Here is a 16,790-nt window from a genome sequence, read left to right on the forward strand (position 1 = left end):
TTCCTTGCCAAACTCAAAAAATTGTCGCCTGTCACGGCAGAGGCTGAAGACCGCCAAGACACAAAACATTACCAATGCTAGCAACGCCCAGCGTCCAAGCCCACTGAGTCCAGTGGGGCACTGGGGGCAGGCAGCGACCACCACGGCACCGGGATCTGGGATTCACGACACCGCCCACTTTAGAGTCCTTCAAGCCCACTTCGTTCAACCCGATTTATTCGTCCGACGATGAAATACGATGACTTCATTCAGTATCCAGTTTTCAAGACATCCAGAACGAGTGATGGTCACTTCTCACTCTCGATAACTGATGAGGCTCTTGCAATACGGACAAGTTAAGGAGTTGCGAGATGGCTTTCGCTTTCGGTTCAAAGAGCTATGGAAATGATGCCGGTACCCATCCAACAAGCGCGTTGTCCCGTCCACGCCGCCTGGCCGCATTTTGTTAAGCAACAGCCAAGCCGATTACGCCCAGAAAATGCTGTGGTAACCCCGTTTGCTTTTATGCTGCAGCCTGCGGGAGAAATGTCTTTTCGCTGCTGGTTTGGCGAATGGCGGTTTGGGGCTGTTTTGGGCTTTTCGGGCTGTGTGATTGAAGGATTGGGTTATTGCGACGCTGCTGGCCAGGGGCCCAGCACACAGCAGACAGTCACATCCCAGCACACATCGTTACGGGCATCGTGCGAATTATATTCTTGGCTTCGCTACAGTGGGGACCATGGACGCTAAGCTCCATAGGAGGTAGGGCTGATGCTGGCCGCTGGCGTGGTTGGCGGCGGCGTGGATCCTGTTGGATCCTGTTAAAAGCTCGCTTTGTCCCGCCTGTTTTCGCGAAAGACGGAAGAGAGTGACGGTGAACGGTTTCTCTCATCCTCTTGTACCGTCTTATTTTTTTTGGTTACCGGATCCTGATCAACAGCAAATATGGTCGGTTTCAAGAACGTCGCGCTCTTCGCGGCGTCGATCATCCTCCCCGCAGCATGGGCCGCTCCCATTGTCGAAGTCCAGACGCAGCCGATCCCCCGAAAGTATATTGTGCTTCTCAAACCGCATGCCGATCTCGAAGGCCACCTCACCTGGGCGAAGGATGTGCACTCTAGGAGTCTGTCACGACGAGACACAGCCGGCGTGCACAAGGCGTGGAGTGTAGGAAGCAAGTTCAAGGCTTATGCGGGAGAATTCGACGAGGAGACTTTGAAGGTCATTCAGCGGGACGAGAATGTATGTCTCACTGAGTTGCCAAGCCCCTGAATCCTCGGGCACCCGACTCTAACACCTCAACCCATAGGTCCAAACCATCGAGCCTGACAACAGCTGGCGGCTCTACAAGGGCAACGACAACGTCATCTCCAACTCCGCCGAAACCTCCATCATCACCCAAAAGTCAGCGCCCTGGGGCTTGGGCTACCTCTCCCACAAGGGCGAGTCCTCCTCCGACTATGTCTACAACTCCACCGCTGGCGCCGGCACGTACGCTTACGTGGTCGACACGGGATGCTGGAAAGACCACGACGACTTCGAGGGCCGTGTGCATCTCGGCCACAACGCTTATCCCAACTCGTCCTTTATCGACATGGACGGCCACGGCACGCACGTTGCTGGCACAATCGCCGGGAGGAAGTACGGAGTGGCCAAGAACGCGACAGTTATTTGCGTAAAGGTGTTCCATGGCGGCGGTGTATGTTACCCTTTCCTTTCCCCGCCCCAACCCTTTTACCCTTTTCGAACACCGACTAACAAACCATCTTGCGCCTTTAGTCCGCCAACTCGATAGTAATGGACGGTTTCGAATGGGCCGTCAAGGACATCATCGCCAAAAAGCGCCAAAAAACCTCCGTCATCAACATGTCTCTGGGGTGCGACCGCTCCGAAGCCTTCAACTCCATCGTCGACGCCGCCTTCGACGAAGGCATCCTGACCGTCGTGGCAGCCGGCAACGAGAACCAGCCAGCCGCCATGGTCTCCCCCGCCTCCTCCATCCGCGCCTTTTCGGTGGGAGCAATCGACAGCAAGAACACGCGCGCTTATTTTTCCAACTTTGGCAATATCGTCGACATCTTTGCTCCCGGCGTGGATATCGTGTCCAGCTACATTGGCAAGAAGGAGGGCGAGAATAATCGCACCATGACCATGAGCGGAACGTCCATGGCCAGTCCGCATGTCGCTGGCTTGGCGCTGTACCTGAAGAGCTTGGATCCGGAGACGTATGGCGACTCGCTTGGGGCGCATAGAGGACTCAGGGCGTTGGGCATTACGAACAAGGTGTGGGATGCGGGCGAGTTGAGCCCCAACTTGGTGGCTTATAATGGGGTTAAGAAGTGAAGAAGATCTGGTAGGATTGAGGACGGTGAGAATAAGAGATGAGCCGGGAGGGAAGAGGAGAGGATGTGGGCGGAGATGGCTGAGAGCCTGAGAGGAGGTAGTAGGTTGCATAGCATCGGCGTTTTTTTTTTTTTTTGGGGTTGGTTTATTTACCCTTCGATGAGAAGCTGACTCTGGTTGGGTGTTGAGCTTTGATCTCGTTACATACTACTTTCTGGATACCTAAGAATCCGGTATAAATCGCTTGAATATCCTCGATATTTCAATGGAGTCCCTCCAACTGATCATGTCTGTTGACTAATGAGTAAGAAGCATCTCATCTAGTAACACGAAGATCTGCGTAGGGCTGACTCCAACGGCGTTGACAGATAAGACACCGTCTACGGCCATCATACCTATGATAGTCGTCTCCAGAACGGGAGGCTTGCACTACATCATGGTGTTGTTGTCATTCATTAGGTCGCATGCGATGACCCCTTGACGGTATTCCTTGGGAGTTTGAGGCAACTACTAGGCGGTTTCTCATCTTTGCAAAGAATGCGATTGTAAGTGACAAAGGCAGACCAAACAGTGCGTGCTTCACCATAATAACGAAAAAAGCGAAATCAACGCATGAAACAGATATTGATATGTGTTTGAACGAAAGCCCCGAATCTTCCCAACTTTCTCCAAAACAGTCCCTTGGCCCAACACACCATGTGTGTGCGTGCCCCTGCATATCCCCGGGATATCAATTGTTGGTTCGTCAGTCCTCCATATGCACGCCTGGCTGTCCGCTCATTTTCCCTGAATGTGTGTAAGAAACGTTGCTGCGTCGGTGTACCTGTTGGGGAAGTGTATGAAATGGCCGCGCTCCGTCTGCTTGGCTTTTCTACCTGCTCGAAGCAGCCCCGCACCCCGCGGCCTGCCCGCCCACGTGCCTGTGTCCTGCCCATTTGCTCCTGGGCTGTCTGTCGTTCCTGCTGAGTGTACGCTCGCTCCTGTGTTCGTAAATCATCCGCTGATTTGGGTGTAGTTTGTTACCATGGAAGTAACTGAAATGAAATCGTCCGTTGTTTGTGTGTCGCTTCGTAACCAAGCTCAGATGAGCTCGCCTATTTCATGATCTGGGCGAATTCGGTATCTGCGTGTGAAGACGGGAGATTAGCACATCTGAATTCTGCACATTGTGTTGTGGTTCCTGACGCAAAGCAGAAGGACCCCTTTCGCTCCTGTGCCTGCGCCACTTGCGCCTAAGGGCTTCCCCTGGTCCTCGTCCTTCAACGGCCCAGCGGTTCGGACCTAACCCCAACACCAAACCCCGCCCTCGGTCCTCCTCCGCATCCTTCCCCGAACCCCTGAAAGAACAACTGAAAGGAAGAAAGAGAAGAAACTCACAATCAATCTGCCCATCCCCATTCTTATCCGCCAACTTGATCATCTCATCCACATCCGCATCCGTCATGTCCTCGCCCAGACTCTTGAGGACAGCCCTGAGCTCCTCCGTCGAGATGGTGCCGGACCCGTCCTTGTCAAAGACCTTGAACGCCTCCAGCAGCTCCTTCTCGGTGTCGGTTTCCTTGACCGAGGCTGACATCAGATTCAGAAACTCCTCAAAGTTAATGACGCCGTCCTTGTTAATGTCGGCCTCATTGACCAGGTCCTCGAGCTCCGACTTGGAGGGGTTCAAGCCCAGCTCGCGCATGACCACGCCCAGCTCTTCGGCGGTGATGTCGCCCGTGTGGTCCTTGTCGAAGAGGTCGAAGACTTCGCGGAATTGGGCGATTTGGTCGGGGCCGAGGGTGGGGTGTTTAAGGGACTGTGTCGTGGGTTGGGGAGGTTAGTAACTGGGGTGTTGGAATCTCATGTTTGCGTTGGGTTGGGTTGTTGATGTTGGTGTTGTTGATTGATGTAAAGGGCACTCACCATGCTTGCGGTTGTGGTATGACGGTGTTTGGTGGGGTACTGCTTGGTGTGTATGTGTCGGCACTTGGTATGCGCGACGGTGTTGTTACGATGTGGATGGTACCTCTGATGAGTGATTTAGGAAGCGGCGAGCTGATTACTTTTCTAGTGGATGAAGACTATCGTGATTGATATTTGGATGAAGGAGGAGGAATGAAGTTGAGGGGGGTCACGGTGAGAGTGATGGCGGGGAGTGCTGATCAGGGCCCAAGCTCAGCTCCAGAGGCAACCCAATTCAGGCTCCAGCGGGCAGCCTGAACTGAATGGCGGGGTACCATCTTTCCGCGGCCGGCAAAGTCTTGCGGTTGCGCTGCCTGCCCGCTTCCCGGCGCCTGCCCAGTGTCCACTGATTCTTGCTGTTGCACAATCCTTTCCCCTCATGATCATCCGATTTCTTGTTGAACTGATTTCGGGATGATTTGCAGCCGTTCTCGCATCGTCCGAAATGTTTCCAGATCTGAAACTTATCTTCTCTTTCTTTTTGCCTTTCAGTTCGGGGGACACTGGGAACCCAAGCCTACAGGTACAACGTCCAGATGCACGATGATCCGCTGGACATTGTCATCCATGTTCTGGACCTCACAGTCGCACGTTCAGCCCTAACCCTTTGAAACTCTTTACCTTTTCTGCTCGCCCCTGAATGATGTAAACAAACTCCAAGGGTTAAGCTTCATTCTCTTTTTGTTCCATTGCATCATCATCCCCAAGTCTGTCTTTTCCCTCTTTCTTTCACCAACACCTCAAAGCGTGACAATCACGGTCTTTGAAATATCCCTCGTCGACCTTTCTCTTTACAACATTGAATCCGAGCTTTTCCAACAATACGAACTACCGAGGAGTGAGGACAAAGACACCGACACCGAAGCTCGCGACCTAGATACCGCATCTTGCATGACTTGCCGGTCAGTTGGTTGGCTCAAGAAGGTGTTTGCTGAGGTAGAAAGAGTCATATACTCCGTCCCTCTCGTCACGCACAAGATGGTGACATTTAGAGGCAAACTCCCATGTTTGCCCAGTATGACATTCACGGGCGTGACGAGCCTCTACATTCATCCAAACAAAGTTTCTCACTATAAAAACACATCCATCGCATCAGTTTCCTACGGCTACCCATTGTGTCGACTAAGCTACACCAGTGTCAATGATTTAAACTTTGTGACTTCTCATCTGAGGCAACCTATCACTATCACGGCTTTCCGTTCACAAAGTACTTCCATCCTACCATCATCTCATTCCCGATGAGGAGCTACGGTAACTCAAATCTGCTTTTCGGAAGTTTCCGGATGGCTTGGATGTTTTGAGAGGTGAAGCACGAGCATTGTGTTCACAATGGAATTAGACGGTCTTCTACTATCATCTTAGCTCACAAAACGCCACGAGATGTCGAGTTCCCTCTCGGCCTGGTGAGCTCGGATTTTACAGGCAAGGCTTGTCCTCTTTCTATCCATCATGCCACTGCAGGGACACATCAAGTTAAATGTCTCAAGGCCCACCGTCAGTTCTGGTGTAGCATCCCAAGTCTTTTACTTTCTGTCAAATGTTGATGAATTTCACCCCATCCACTGCTCACAATACATTGAATCGACGACCATAGTAAATCTCGCAACCTAACACTCTCAAGATGGGCATAACCACCAAAAGCGAAGCCGTCAAAATGGGCAAGTTTCTCACTCTCCAAAGCTCCATGAACTACAGCCACTGACACCCCACGCCCTCCAGTCAATGACTTCGTTAACTCACCCGTCCTCATAAACGCCCAAAGACGCCAAAGTATGGCCTGTACGATTGTCGAGTTGGCCTTTGAGTCACTGAGGAAGGAGTCCAATCTCGGCTGGCTCAGAGATCTCGCCGTGAAAGAGAATTCACATTCATTGAAAAACTTAAAGAAAAACTCAATGGATGTCAAAGTTGCAGCTATGAGGAGGAGAACGTTTCACAAGGTTCTGCTTTGGCATAACATTATTGAAGTTATCGATCGCAGGAAACACCCGATTCCCAAGCGCAAAGCTTAGTGCTCGAAGCTGCTGTATTCGGATGAAATGGGGGTTGAGAGTTATTCTGGGCTTGGAGATTGTGACAAGGGAAGGTTTCTGAGCTTGGAACAAATAGTTCAATTCCGCTGATAAACTACTTTGGTCTCGAAGGCCTTGTTGGTCCTTTCAACCTCTAGGGGAAGGCTGGGCTCCAAGGCCTTCTTATGCCAAAGGGAAACGGTACCTATCTAGTACGTACGGGTCCTTGTCACCTGAGGCTTCAAGGCACCTAGCGATCTGCATACATGTAGGTCTTTCTCGTATGACACCAGGAGTGTAGCATATGTCCGTGTGATACCAGGAGTGTGGCATATGTCTGTGTGACACTGGGCAAGGAAAACGTAGCAGCTGATGCGCTGTCACGCAAGCTGGAAGATTTGAAGACTGTCAAAGATAAGAAGGAAGACCAGTTTACCTTGCGAATGCTCAAACCCGCCGAAGACGGATTCTTGACCTTCGCTGGCGATAAACCAGCAGACTCACCAGCTGAATCAGACGGGGAGGAAGAAATACAGATCACAGAACTGGAACTCAGCCAGGACCTGGTGGACCAGATTCTCCAAGCCAACCGCTCAGCTAATTCACTATCAATCTACAGGGAAAAGACGAAGTCGGACGACTCCCTCTTTATGTTTAAAGACGGACTACTGACAAAGGATTACAAGCTGGTGGTCCCAGAAGACGAGAACTTGCGCACCAAGCTCATCGAGGCGGCACATTGCCCCGTCACGTCGGCCCACACTGGTTGGAACAAGACCAAACAAATAGTTTACAAGCGATACTGGTGGGCAGGCATGGCGGCAGACGTGGATCGTTATATCAATAACTGCTGGACTTGCAAGGTATTCAAGGCTCCCAGAGACAAGACTCCCGGCTTGATGCACTCGATCCCATTGAAAGAGGACTGCTGTGCTTTCAAATCACTGGTAATCGATTTCAAGTCGATGGCCGAAGATCAACACGGTTACAATATGATTATGGTAATCATGGATCGATTCACAAAGGCCAACTGGAGTATCCCTTGTAAAGACACGGTTACCGCAAGAGCTGCGGCTGTCCTCTACTACCGCGGACCCTACCGCGTCTTCGGTTTGCCAGATGAGGTCATTAGTGACCGCGGTCCACAGTTTGTATCCCAAATGATGCAGGAAGCGGTGTCGCTGTTAAACCTCAAGTGGAAGCTGGCTACATCAGGCCATTCCCAGACCGCGGGTCAGGTCGAGAATCTACACCAATACATCGACCAACGGCTGAGACCATACATCAACCACAATCAGGACGACTGGTCCGAGTTTATCCCAGCACTGGACGCGGTTCAAATAATCCTACCCCATAATAGTCTGGACGGACTATCCCCCAAGGAGGTTATCATGGGCTTCCCCATGCTTGGTGTGCTGGATTGGGAGGACCGCGTGGAACCGAAGCCGCCCAAGATGGAGATCAATCGACAAGAGGCTCACTAACTGATTGACCGGTTGAAGACGTTTAATGCCACAGCACGTTACGCTATCAACAAGGCCCAACGGCAGCAAAACCACGCAGGCCAACAAGCACAAAAGAGAACCAGACTTCGGTGTTAGAGACCGTGTCTTTATCATCAAAAGAGGTTGATAACGATCGCCCTAGTGACAAACTCGATTGGAGACAAACACGTATCCCTTATAGGATCAAGGCCATGAGAGGACACTCTTATGAGCTGGAGGTTCCTGAAGAATGGAGAGAAGCAACCGTTTATCATGCTGACCGTCTGAGGAAGTGTGCCGACAACCGTGGTTACATCAAAGGTCACCAGAGGAAAGTTGGAATACCAGGTGGAATGGAAAGGTTGGGACCCCGACCCAGAGTTCTAGCCAGCGAGCAACTTCATCAACTCAGCAGAGCTCTTGAAGGAATATCACGACGCGAACCCTACGATGCCAGGACCTCCCAAACGGCTAACACAATGGTTGACGGGTGACAAGTCAGACCATGGCGACAACGACAAAACAGCCGAAGGATCACGAGTTGGTTTGAGAAGGAGAGCAGTGGTAAGGAAAAGAAGTAGGAGGACGTTGGAGGAAGTGTTCGATTCTTGTCTGTGACGAAAACTTTTCTTTTCATTTTTCATTTCGGCTCTGGGGCTGAGCCTCAACCCGGGGGGGGAGGGTAGTGTGACGATATGGATCCCGCAACCCTCACACATTGTGAGATTAGCGCCCGCAAAATCCCTAATACAACCTAAATCGCCGTTTTCACGGTCGATATCCCAACATCCACAACACCAAAATGTCTACGCCTTCGCCCTCTGGGGCCCCCAATCCACCATCGCTGGCTATAATACCGGTTATTCCTTTGCCGGACATCCTTTGCGTCCCGCCCCCGCCCTCCACGACGGCGCAGTCGGCCAAAAAAAGCCTGGCCTGCGGACTAGGAAGCCCGTCCTACCCACGCCACCACCGCCACCCTCGCCCACTGGGCGATTCGATTACAAGTGTTGGGCCGCGTTTACGCTATGGGCAACACATGATTTACATTGGCAATAGGCCTCGGTTTGCCCTCGGATTAATGGTTTTGGTGGACAGTTAGGGCACTGCTCCCCATTTTGTATGCTAGATTCACCGATGTGACACGTCTCATGCCCTACGGGAGGCGGAAGCAGACGTTAAAAATAACAACAACAACAACAACAACAGGGCAGATCCCAGATCGTGCGGACGCCTTCAGCCTTACCCGGCCTCTACCACAATGCAGCCACTCTGGTAGTTCTTAAGCTAGTCAGCCGCCCCTGTCTTGGGGAAGCTGACAACTTCGTAGAACGACGTCTACCATCCGCCATCCGATCCCGGTTCCAGATTTCGATTCCTTTTCCAGATTTCGATTCCTTTTCCAGATTTCGATTCCTTTGTGACGAACTGTTACAAGCACAGGAGTATATCGCTGGGAAAAAGAACAACGATAATAGTAGCCAAAAGGTACTGATCGATTGTAAAAGCTATTGCTTGCTGAAGGACCAGAATAAGGAAGGCCGGGAAGCGGTCTTCTTATGTATTGGACTTCGAACCCGTCCCACAGTCCCGTATTTTCGGGACTCTGGGACCCTGAGTTCGGGCTGCCTCCTATTGGTCAATCTATCTAGCTCACATAAGAGGTTTCTGATTGGATCGTAACATCCTTCCTCGGTCCTCCTGCTGTAGAATACGAGTACGTGCAGGGTTGTAAAAGTATGGCCAGCGAGGCAAATAGAGCAGGAGGGGAGGGCGGTAGAAGAGCACCGGAAGCAAGAACCCGTATACAAAGCCAGATCAAGGCACTATAGTAGAGCGTTTCGTCTTTATATTTTCCAGGGCTTTTTGGTGAGGATAATTGTATGATGTTCACTACGGCGAACTTTGGCAGGCGCGAACATGACTCTATCATTGGCTATATCCAATCCACATAGTCGATTCACAATGGTACGCAGTCGATTTATCCCGTCCAGCCACCGCGTCAGCCAGCAGCTCCCACATATTCCCCAGTGCCTCTTTGGCTAGACACTGTAGTTATATCACATAGCCTAATATCAATTTTTGAGCGGTGAAGGGCAGTTGATATCCGCTGTGACATTTGAAAGCACTGTGTTACATTTAAACACTGTAATGAACCGAACCGGGTGCCTGTCATTGTGGCACTGGCAGAATTCTATAAATCGGACGGTTCTGGCACCCAGATCACTTCTTGGCCGTTCCACCTTCTTCACCCGAACTTGAATTTCAGGTAGAAGATAAGATATCCAAGATTCGACCATGAGTTCTCCGGCGAAAAAGGCTCAGTCGCCAGCACCCCAATTACCCGCGCCCGGTCCTGCATCTCCCGCTGCTGAAACGACTGGCCCTCTTCCTGGATCTCACTGGGCGGAACAGGTACGGCCCTCTCACGTTCCTCGTCGCCCGGTCACAAGCCCAATCATAGTTGGAATTGATCACTGACATACTTCTACCTTACTTACGCACTATAGGGACTTCCGGAGGAGGAGGAAAATGATAGGGATTCAACCATTGGAAGTGATATCGAGAGTTCGACTGCTTCGATTAGTTCGAGTATCCTCAAATACCGTACCATGAACGGCCGAACTTACCATGCCGACAGCGTAACGGATGGAGAGTATTGGTAAGTCTGTTTGGGATTACTCGTCAGGGCTCGAAGCGCCCAGTCTAACCTCCGCATTAAGTCTATGAGGTGTCGTTTCTAGCCCAGAGTCCAGAAGAGTATGGATGAAGAGAAGCTCTGCGCATGTGGGAGAAAACACCCAACGCTAACGAGCATTTTAAACTTTCATGCAGGGGCCCCAACGACGCTAAGCAGAATGAAATGCTGGATATTTTGTAAGTGAAACATGCTTCCCACCATCGGTTTGATCTCTCAAGGACCTATCATGCATACCTTTATCCGAGCCACTCAATCTGTCTCTCCGCCTCCAAGGCCCCATGAGGCTGCTGAACAGCTGTCAGGTTGCGCTACCATTGTTGTCAACCTGTCGTCGAATCTCATAGCATCCAGGATCGAAGACTTCCCTTTGACCGTCTGGATTTGGGACGTACAAGCTGCAGTAGCTCTCCTTTTTCACGGGAGCGTCAGCACCCTTTCGTGGTATTCCCATGTCCGCGAGACTTCGAGTTCTTGTAGCTAACCAAATATTACCTACCTCTAGCCATCATGTGATGACCATTTGTCTGGATGGCAGGCTTTATGATGCCCCTCTTCCCAAAAATCCTGAGAATGCAATTGATCTTGGCACAGGCACAGGTACGCCGACTTTCTACACTATCTTGGTGGTTGTTTCTTAAATACTAACTCGAAATTTAGGGCTGTGGGCAATCGATTTTGCCGATAAATTCCCTAACTGCAACGTCATGGGTACTGATATCTCGCCCATCCAGCCCAGTTGGGTACCCCCCAATGTCCGTTTTGAAATCGACGACTACAATAAGGAATGGACCTATAACTCTAATTTCTTCGACTTCATCCACCTCCGGTGGCTTACCGGCACCGTCAAAGACTGGTCTGCTTTTTATAAGGAGGCTTACCGGTGCTGCAAGCCAGGCGGTTACATCGAGCATATGGATGCTTCCAGCGGTACTGTTTACTCAGACGATGGTTCCGTGGACACTAAGGTTCATGCCCTGGGCCAATGGGGCCCCATGTGGGAGGAGGGTTGCAGGAAGATTGGGCAGCAACTACTCAGCAACGACATGATGGAGAATGGAATGAAGGAGGCCGGTTTCGTGAACATAGTAGTGAAGGATTACAAGGTAAGTTCTCCGCTTCCCACAGCGTCTGTTTATCCCAGAAACTCTAACTACGGGATACTTGCAGATCCCTCTCTCCCCATGGTCCAAGGACAAGAAGTTGAACGAAGTTGGTCTGTACTTCTATGCCGCTGTGAACCAGGACCTTGATGGTGTTCTTCAGCTTATGTTTGGTAAGGTAATGGGATGGACCACGGAGGAGATCAACATCTACATCAAACATTTGCAGAAGGAGTTGAAGGACACTACCCTTCATCCGTACTTCATCTACCGCATGGTGTATGGCCAGAAGCCATTGGATGCTTAATGTACGGCTGGGCAACAACACCGACCGGGGCTGATTACCTACCTAATCTCCCACGATGGGCGGTTGGATACCTCTACCTTCGGACAAGCTTCATATCTCTTTTTCTGTGAATAATCTGAAAACAAAATACTAGTTAAAACCTCGGATGACTGTCACACTTGTTTTATAGGGTTGACCCCAGACCGGGCATGTGGCTTCAGCCTTACCCGGCCTCCACCTGCATCCAAATGTGCACTAATACTCTTACACCAATGCTGTGACAAGGGCAGTGTTCTGGGCTTGGAACAGTAGTTCAATTCTGCTGATAAACTACTTTGGTCTCGAAGGCCTTGTTGAATCCTTTCAAGCCTTTCATCCAGGCTGGACTTCCTGGCCTTCTTATGCCAAAGCCTTCCTTCCTTCTAATAGGTACGTACATCTTCCTATCGGCCTAATCTGGCCGCAAAGCCACAATGCATCTATCTAGTGTGCACTATTGTGCTTACATGTGGGTCTTCCTAAATAGCTTCCTTCAGTGTTCTTCCTTCATGGCCTGGCTAGCGCGGCCTAGCGTGGAGGCAGTGCAGGCGGCAGTTGTGTCGTTGGCTGGAATACGCCGAAGGCGCTAAGGGTACTGAGGGGATTCCGGGTAAGTCGTGCCGTTGGAGGAACAGACTTCCCGAAGGTGAGTGTAGCCTAGTTGCTTGAGACATCCAGCCGTGTGGCAAGGCTTGGGGTTCAGCCGTGCGGCTCTTGGGGAGATTAGTGGTATTGTCGAATGTCCGTGTGACAAATGCTCGCAAAGGATTTGCTAGTGTCTGTTAGCGCAAAGCTCCCCACTGGCGTGTTTTCCTCGGCTCAGCTCGGGTCTGTCTTTTTTCGACGTCCGGAGCATTTAGTCTCCACTCACGACGTCCCTCCAAGTCATCACATTTAGCGGCGAAACCAAAGAGCGTAGTATCAAAAATATATCTACCATATTGGCAGCTTCATGATACCCTGGCGTCTTCCCAATAGTGGTACCATACCCTCTGACTAAGGTATCTAAGGAAACCCGAGTGGCCTTTTACTCTACCTACCTCTAGGTAAATGAAAGCACGTTGAAACGGTCAACCACCTGCGCCCACATTAATCCCTTTCTACCCAAATGCTACGAACTCCGTCTATAAAAGACGGACATCGTCTGACTTACGATACTTTGCTAGCAATCATCACTATCGCATTAACTCATCTATCGATCACATAGCGCAGCGTTTCCATGTATCAAACATGTATGATACCTCTAGGTTTGTATTGTATGTTACTTGGATGCCACTACATATGCATTGGGATGCAGAGAAAACAAGATGTGAGAGAGAAGAGACCGAGTCCGGGGACTTGGTGGGCATACGCTAGGTAGGTAGGTGTTACGGGTAAGGCTGAAGTAACAGCGATAGACCTTGTTCGTTAGACGGGGGCGGGGAGTGGGTGGGAAGATAGGTTGCAAGGGGATTGTTACGATCCAATCGTTGAGCCTCATGTAAGCTAGATAGATTGACCAATCAGATAGGACCCGGGGTTGAAGACCAGTATATACGAAGGCCTCCCGGCCTTCGTTATACCTGGTTCTTCAGCAAGCAATAGCTATCACAACCTACCAGTACCTTTTGGCTACTACTCCGTTACTCTATTGTTCTATCCCAGCGATAATACTCCTGTGCTTGTAACGGTTCGTCACAGGGATCTATAATCTTTAACGACAGTTTCCAAAATGACGGTATAAAAATAATGAGGAGAATTCATATCCAAATCGCTATTTACTTAATATACTGACCACATTGACAACCAAAAGCATCGGCACGATACATGTACGACCCTCCACAGAAATATTCACATTCACAACACCCACCACCGTTTGGCATTGCCTCCCGTCGGTTATCCACCTTAAGCATCCAGCGGCTTTTGCGCCCTCATGTTACGATCCAATCGTGGAGACTAGACTAGCCGACCAATCAGATCGGACCCGAAGTCCCGGGGACCCGAGACGAAGGCTCGGGTCCACGGGTCCAGTATATCGGGTCCATGAAGACCGGTATAAAAGAAGGCCTTCCCCGGCCTCTTGTTACCGGTTCTTCAGCAAGCAATAGCTATCACAATCTACCAGTACCTTTTGGCTACTACACTGTTACTCTATTGTTCTATCCCAGCGATAATACTCCTGTGCTTGTAACGGTTCGTCACACCTCACCATGTGCCACCTGATGTTAGAATGAATCTTGGCTTCCTTGAACTCTCGGCGAATAGTAACGGCGTAGTTTGCGATTTCCTTCGGGGTCCACCCCAGGTACTTGGGCATGAAATAGACAAGCCCTCAATGTCATGTGTCAGCGCCATGGACCCGTCCCTACTGGTTTTGCCCTCGTGCCCAAGAATGACGCGGTCCGCCAAACCCTTCTAGCCCACAAGGATGAGATTAGTGCCCGTTTTGGCTGCGTCCAAGTCGAAGTGCCCGTTTTGGCTGCGTCCAAGTCGAAGTGCCCAAGAAATGGGTCACCTACGCCGTCCAGAATGTGCCCATGACGATGCGACTCGGTATGGTCCCTGTCGACACTATCACCGCCATTAAGGAAGAGGTCCTCGTCCAAACCGGCCAAGAGCCTGTCGCCCTCCGTCCCTCCCAGTACTACCACCCCGGCGAGGCCTATGCAACCTGGCTTATCTCCTTTGATAGGCCTGTCTCTCCCTTCTTTTTGACGTCAGCAACATTAGCCGTCTCGTCCAGAAACGCCGCCCACTGGACCAATGCACCAAATGCTTTGAGTGGCATGGCCGTAGAGGGTGCGCTCGCGCTGCAAAATGCCCACAATGCGGACGTACTGCTCACGGTGAATGTGACCGTCACACTCAATGCGCCAACTGCCGTGGCCCTTTTGAGTCCACCCACGCCAAGTGTCCTATGCGCCCGAGACGCCAAAGAGATACCATCATCCGCCCAACACCTCATCAGCAGCGAGAGATTCGCCAGAAAGGTGGCATTCTCTTCACCGAGAAATACAACCGCGCCGCCCCCTCCAACAACCAGGAAAATACCCCCACGTCTCCCGACGAGCTGTCTAAATCCAACAGCTCTGACCAAAGCCAGCCCCCAGCTGATGAGGACATGATAGTAGTCCAGTTGAGCGAGTACGCGTCCTTGGATAACGCAGTCCGTCGTTCTAGCCGCCACAAAACGCCCTCCAAGAGGGCCGACGGCCAATGAGTAGACACTCAACCACCTCTCGTGATAGCCTGAACAATTCCAGACTGCGTGTCCTTCAGGCTAATGTAGCACGAGCACGCGACACGCACGAAATTGCCCTCCAAGCTGCTAGTGAGGCTGGAGCGGACGTGATTATGATCCAAGAGCCACGAGTGTGGTTCCACGAGGGCCGCTTTGGTATTCCCGGGCACTCCCTCTACGCTCTTTACACACCTGTCCGCACATGGACAAGTGAGACTACTACCCACCCACGCGTCGCCACGTACGTTCGTAGGGAAATGGCAGCAGGAGGGTTCACTCTCGGCCATACCAGAGATCTGCTATGGGTAGAGATGCAGGGTGTCACCTTCGTTAACATTTACCGCCGGTCAAACGATACTTCGGCCCTTGAGCTACTGCAAAATTGGCAACCAACGACAAGGACACTCCTCGCTGGCGACTTCAATGCCAAACACCACTCCTGGCAACCTGGCGCGGAAACATCAGAGAGTGCCACGCGAATTGTGGACTACGTTACAGAGCATGGCCTGGATTTGCTGACGGCCCCTGGTGTTCCTACCCACAACTGCGGTAATACTATCGACCTTACTTTTTCAAACATACCACTCTGCTCAACAAGAATTACCCTAGAGGCGGACTGCGGCTCTGACCACCAAGTTTGCATTACGGACATCCCTATGCAACCGGTAGAGCCTCCTCGCCGTCGACTGGTCCTTCGAGAAGACCCAGAGGCTATTAAACTATATTCCGAAAACGTTTCGCTTCTCATGGGTTTGGTCCCGCTCCTCCGTGCAGGCGAGAACTCCCCGGAAAGGCTCGACGAGCTCGCCGAAGCCCTATGCAACGTCCTTACAGAGGCTCTCCAAATCTCTTGCAGGCCATCAAGACCTGAGAAAAACGCAAAGTGGTGGAATAAAACGTGTGCGCAGGCCTCCAGAATGTTCCGCAACTATCGGCACAACAATCCGAATCCAATCCCCCAACGGATAGAAGCTCTTCGGCAGGAGTTTAAGAGGATAGTCAGAGAAGCAAAGCAGCTGTTCTTCGATGACCTTATCACGAAAGCACGAGATGACAAGGACATTTTTCGGATTGTGGCGTGGCACAAGCCCCGCGACCGGATGGAGGCCCCCCCACTAGTCATCAATGGGCAGACCGTGATCGAGCCAGAAGCCAAGGCGGAGGCGCTCCGCACGGCCCTTCTAGAAAGGAACAGCGAAGAGGAAGACCTCGAAACTGGCTGGGTACCCACGGTACCACGCCGTAGCCTACTATGGTCGTCCGTCGTACACGCGGATGAAGTCTACAAAACACTTTGCGGTTCTGGCAACACGTCCCCCGGCACCGACGGTATTACCGTCCGTATGCTGAAAGCATCCTGGGAAGCGATCAAAGACCCTGTCCTGCGGCTCTATCAGGGCTGCGTCGCTACCGGCTACCACCCCCAAGTCTTCCGACAGGCGGAAGTGGTTATGATACCGAAACCTGGGAAAGACCAAACGACGGCCAAGGGATGGCGGCCCATCTCACTCCTGTCCTGCCTTGGAAAAGACATTGAACGCCTTATTGGTAGGCGGATTGCTTGGACGGCTATTTCTAACGGGGTATTGAATCCCCAGCAGGCTGGCGCCCTCCCAAGGCGTTCGGCCGTTGACATTGTGGAAGCTCTGTTTCACGATATCGAAGCTGCACTAGACAAAGGA

General features: G+C 51.4%; 5 protein-coding genes across 5 annotated transcripts; 4 read left to right on the forward strand and 1 right to left on the reverse strand.

Annotated features, from left to right (window-relative positions):
* Nucleotides 1-206: 206 nt before the first annotated feature.
* On the forward strand, nucleotides 207-2,608 carry SMAC4_07479 (uncharacterized protein). Its single transcript, XM_003345444.2, has 3 exons — nucleotides 207-1,221; nucleotides 1,289-1,678; nucleotides 1,759-2,608. The coding sequence occupies exons 1-3, from the start codon at nucleotides 925-927 to the stop codon at nucleotides 2,320-2,322; spliced, it is 1,251 nt and encodes a 416-aa protein (XP_003345492.1). The 5' UTR covers nucleotides 207-924; the 3' UTR covers nucleotides 2,323-2,608.
* Nucleotides 2,609-2,808: 200 nt separating this feature from the next.
* Nucleotides 2,809-4,415, reverse strand: SMAC4_07478 (uncharacterized protein). Its single transcript, XM_003345443.2, has 3 exons — nucleotides 4,228-4,415; nucleotides 3,700-4,120; nucleotides 2,809-3,445 (listed from the first exon to the last, which is right to left on the reverse strand). The coding sequence occupies exons 1-3, from the start codon at nucleotides 4,228-4,230 to the stop codon at nucleotides 3,417-3,419; spliced, it is 453 nt and encodes a 150-aa protein (XP_003345491.1). The 5' UTR covers nucleotides 4,231-4,415; the 3' UTR covers nucleotides 2,809-3,416.
* Nucleotides 4,416-6,721: 2,306 nt separating this feature from the next.
* Nucleotides 6,722-7,762, forward strand: SMAC4_07477 (uncharacterized protein; the record flags this gene model as incomplete). The annotated part of the gene is made up of 1 exon (XM_003345442.1): nucleotides 6,722-7,762. The coding sequence occupies one exon, from the start codon at nucleotides 6,722-6,724 to the stop codon at nucleotides 7,760-7,762; it is 1,041 nt and encodes a 346-aa protein (XP_003345490.1).
* Nucleotides 7,763-9,935: 2,173 nt separating this feature from the next.
* Nucleotides 9,936-12,022, forward strand: SMAC4_13929 (uncharacterized protein). The gene is made up of 6 exons (XM_066091698.1): nucleotides 9,936-10,177; nucleotides 10,273-10,424; nucleotides 10,598-10,639; nucleotides 10,966-11,060; nucleotides 11,121-11,566; nucleotides 11,631-12,022. The coding sequence occupies exons 1-6, from the start codon at nucleotides 10,061-10,063 to the stop codon at nucleotides 11,868-11,870; spliced, it is 1,092 nt and encodes a 363-aa protein (XP_065947420.1). The 5' UTR covers nucleotides 9,936-10,060; the 3' UTR covers nucleotides 11,871-12,022.
* A 2,762-nt stretch (nucleotides 12,023-14,784) lies between these two features.
* SMAC4_13930 (uncharacterized protein) lies at nucleotides 14,785-15,087 on the forward strand (the record flags this gene model as incomplete). Its single annotated transcript, XM_066091699.1, has 1 exon — nucleotides 14,785-15,087. The coding sequence occupies one exon, from the start codon at nucleotides 14,785-14,787 to the stop codon at nucleotides 15,085-15,087; it is 303 nt and encodes a 100-aa protein (XP_065947421.1).
* Between the last annotated feature and the right edge of the window lie 1,703 nt (nucleotides 15,088-16,790).

Source organism: Sordaria macrospora, chromosome 6 (genome assembly GCF_033870435.1).
Source record: "Sordaria macrospora chromosome 6, complete sequence".
Taxonomy (NCBI): Eukaryota; Fungi; Ascomycota; class Sordariomycetes; order Sordariales; family Sordariaceae; genus Sordaria; species Sordaria macrospora.

Bases quoted from the DNA above. Each gene is read 5' to 3' on its own strand.
- SMAC4_07478 (XM_003345443.2), bottom strand. The intron at 3,446-3,699 runs GTGAGTTTCTTC...CTTCACACGCAG, and splicing joins TGGGGATGGGCAGATTGATT to ATACCGAATTCGCCCAGATC.
- SMAC4_13929 (XM_066091698.1), top strand. From the start codon at position 10,061: ATGAGTTCTCCGGCGAAAAAGGCTCAGTCGCCAGCACCCCAATTACCC. The intron at 10,640-10,965 runs GTAAGTGAAACA...ACCTACCTCTAG, and splicing joins AATGAAATGCTGGATATTTT to CCATCATGTGATGACCATTT. The intron at 11,567-11,630 runs GTAAGTTCTCCG...GGATACTTGCAG, and splicing joins TAGTAGTGAAGGATTACAAG to ATCCCTCTCTCCCCATGGTC.
- SMAC4_07479 (XM_003345444.2), top strand. From the start codon at position 925: ATGGTCGGTTTCAAGAACGTCGCGCTCTTCGCGGCGTCGATCATCCTC. The intron at 1,222-1,288 runs GTATGTCTCACT...CTCAACCCATAG, and splicing joins TCATTCAGCGGGACGAGAAT to GTCCAAACCATCGAGCCTGA. The intron at 1,679-1,758 runs GTATGTTACCCT...TTGCGCCTTTAG, and splicing joins AGGTGTTCCATGGCGGCGGT to TCCGCCAACTCGATAGTAAT.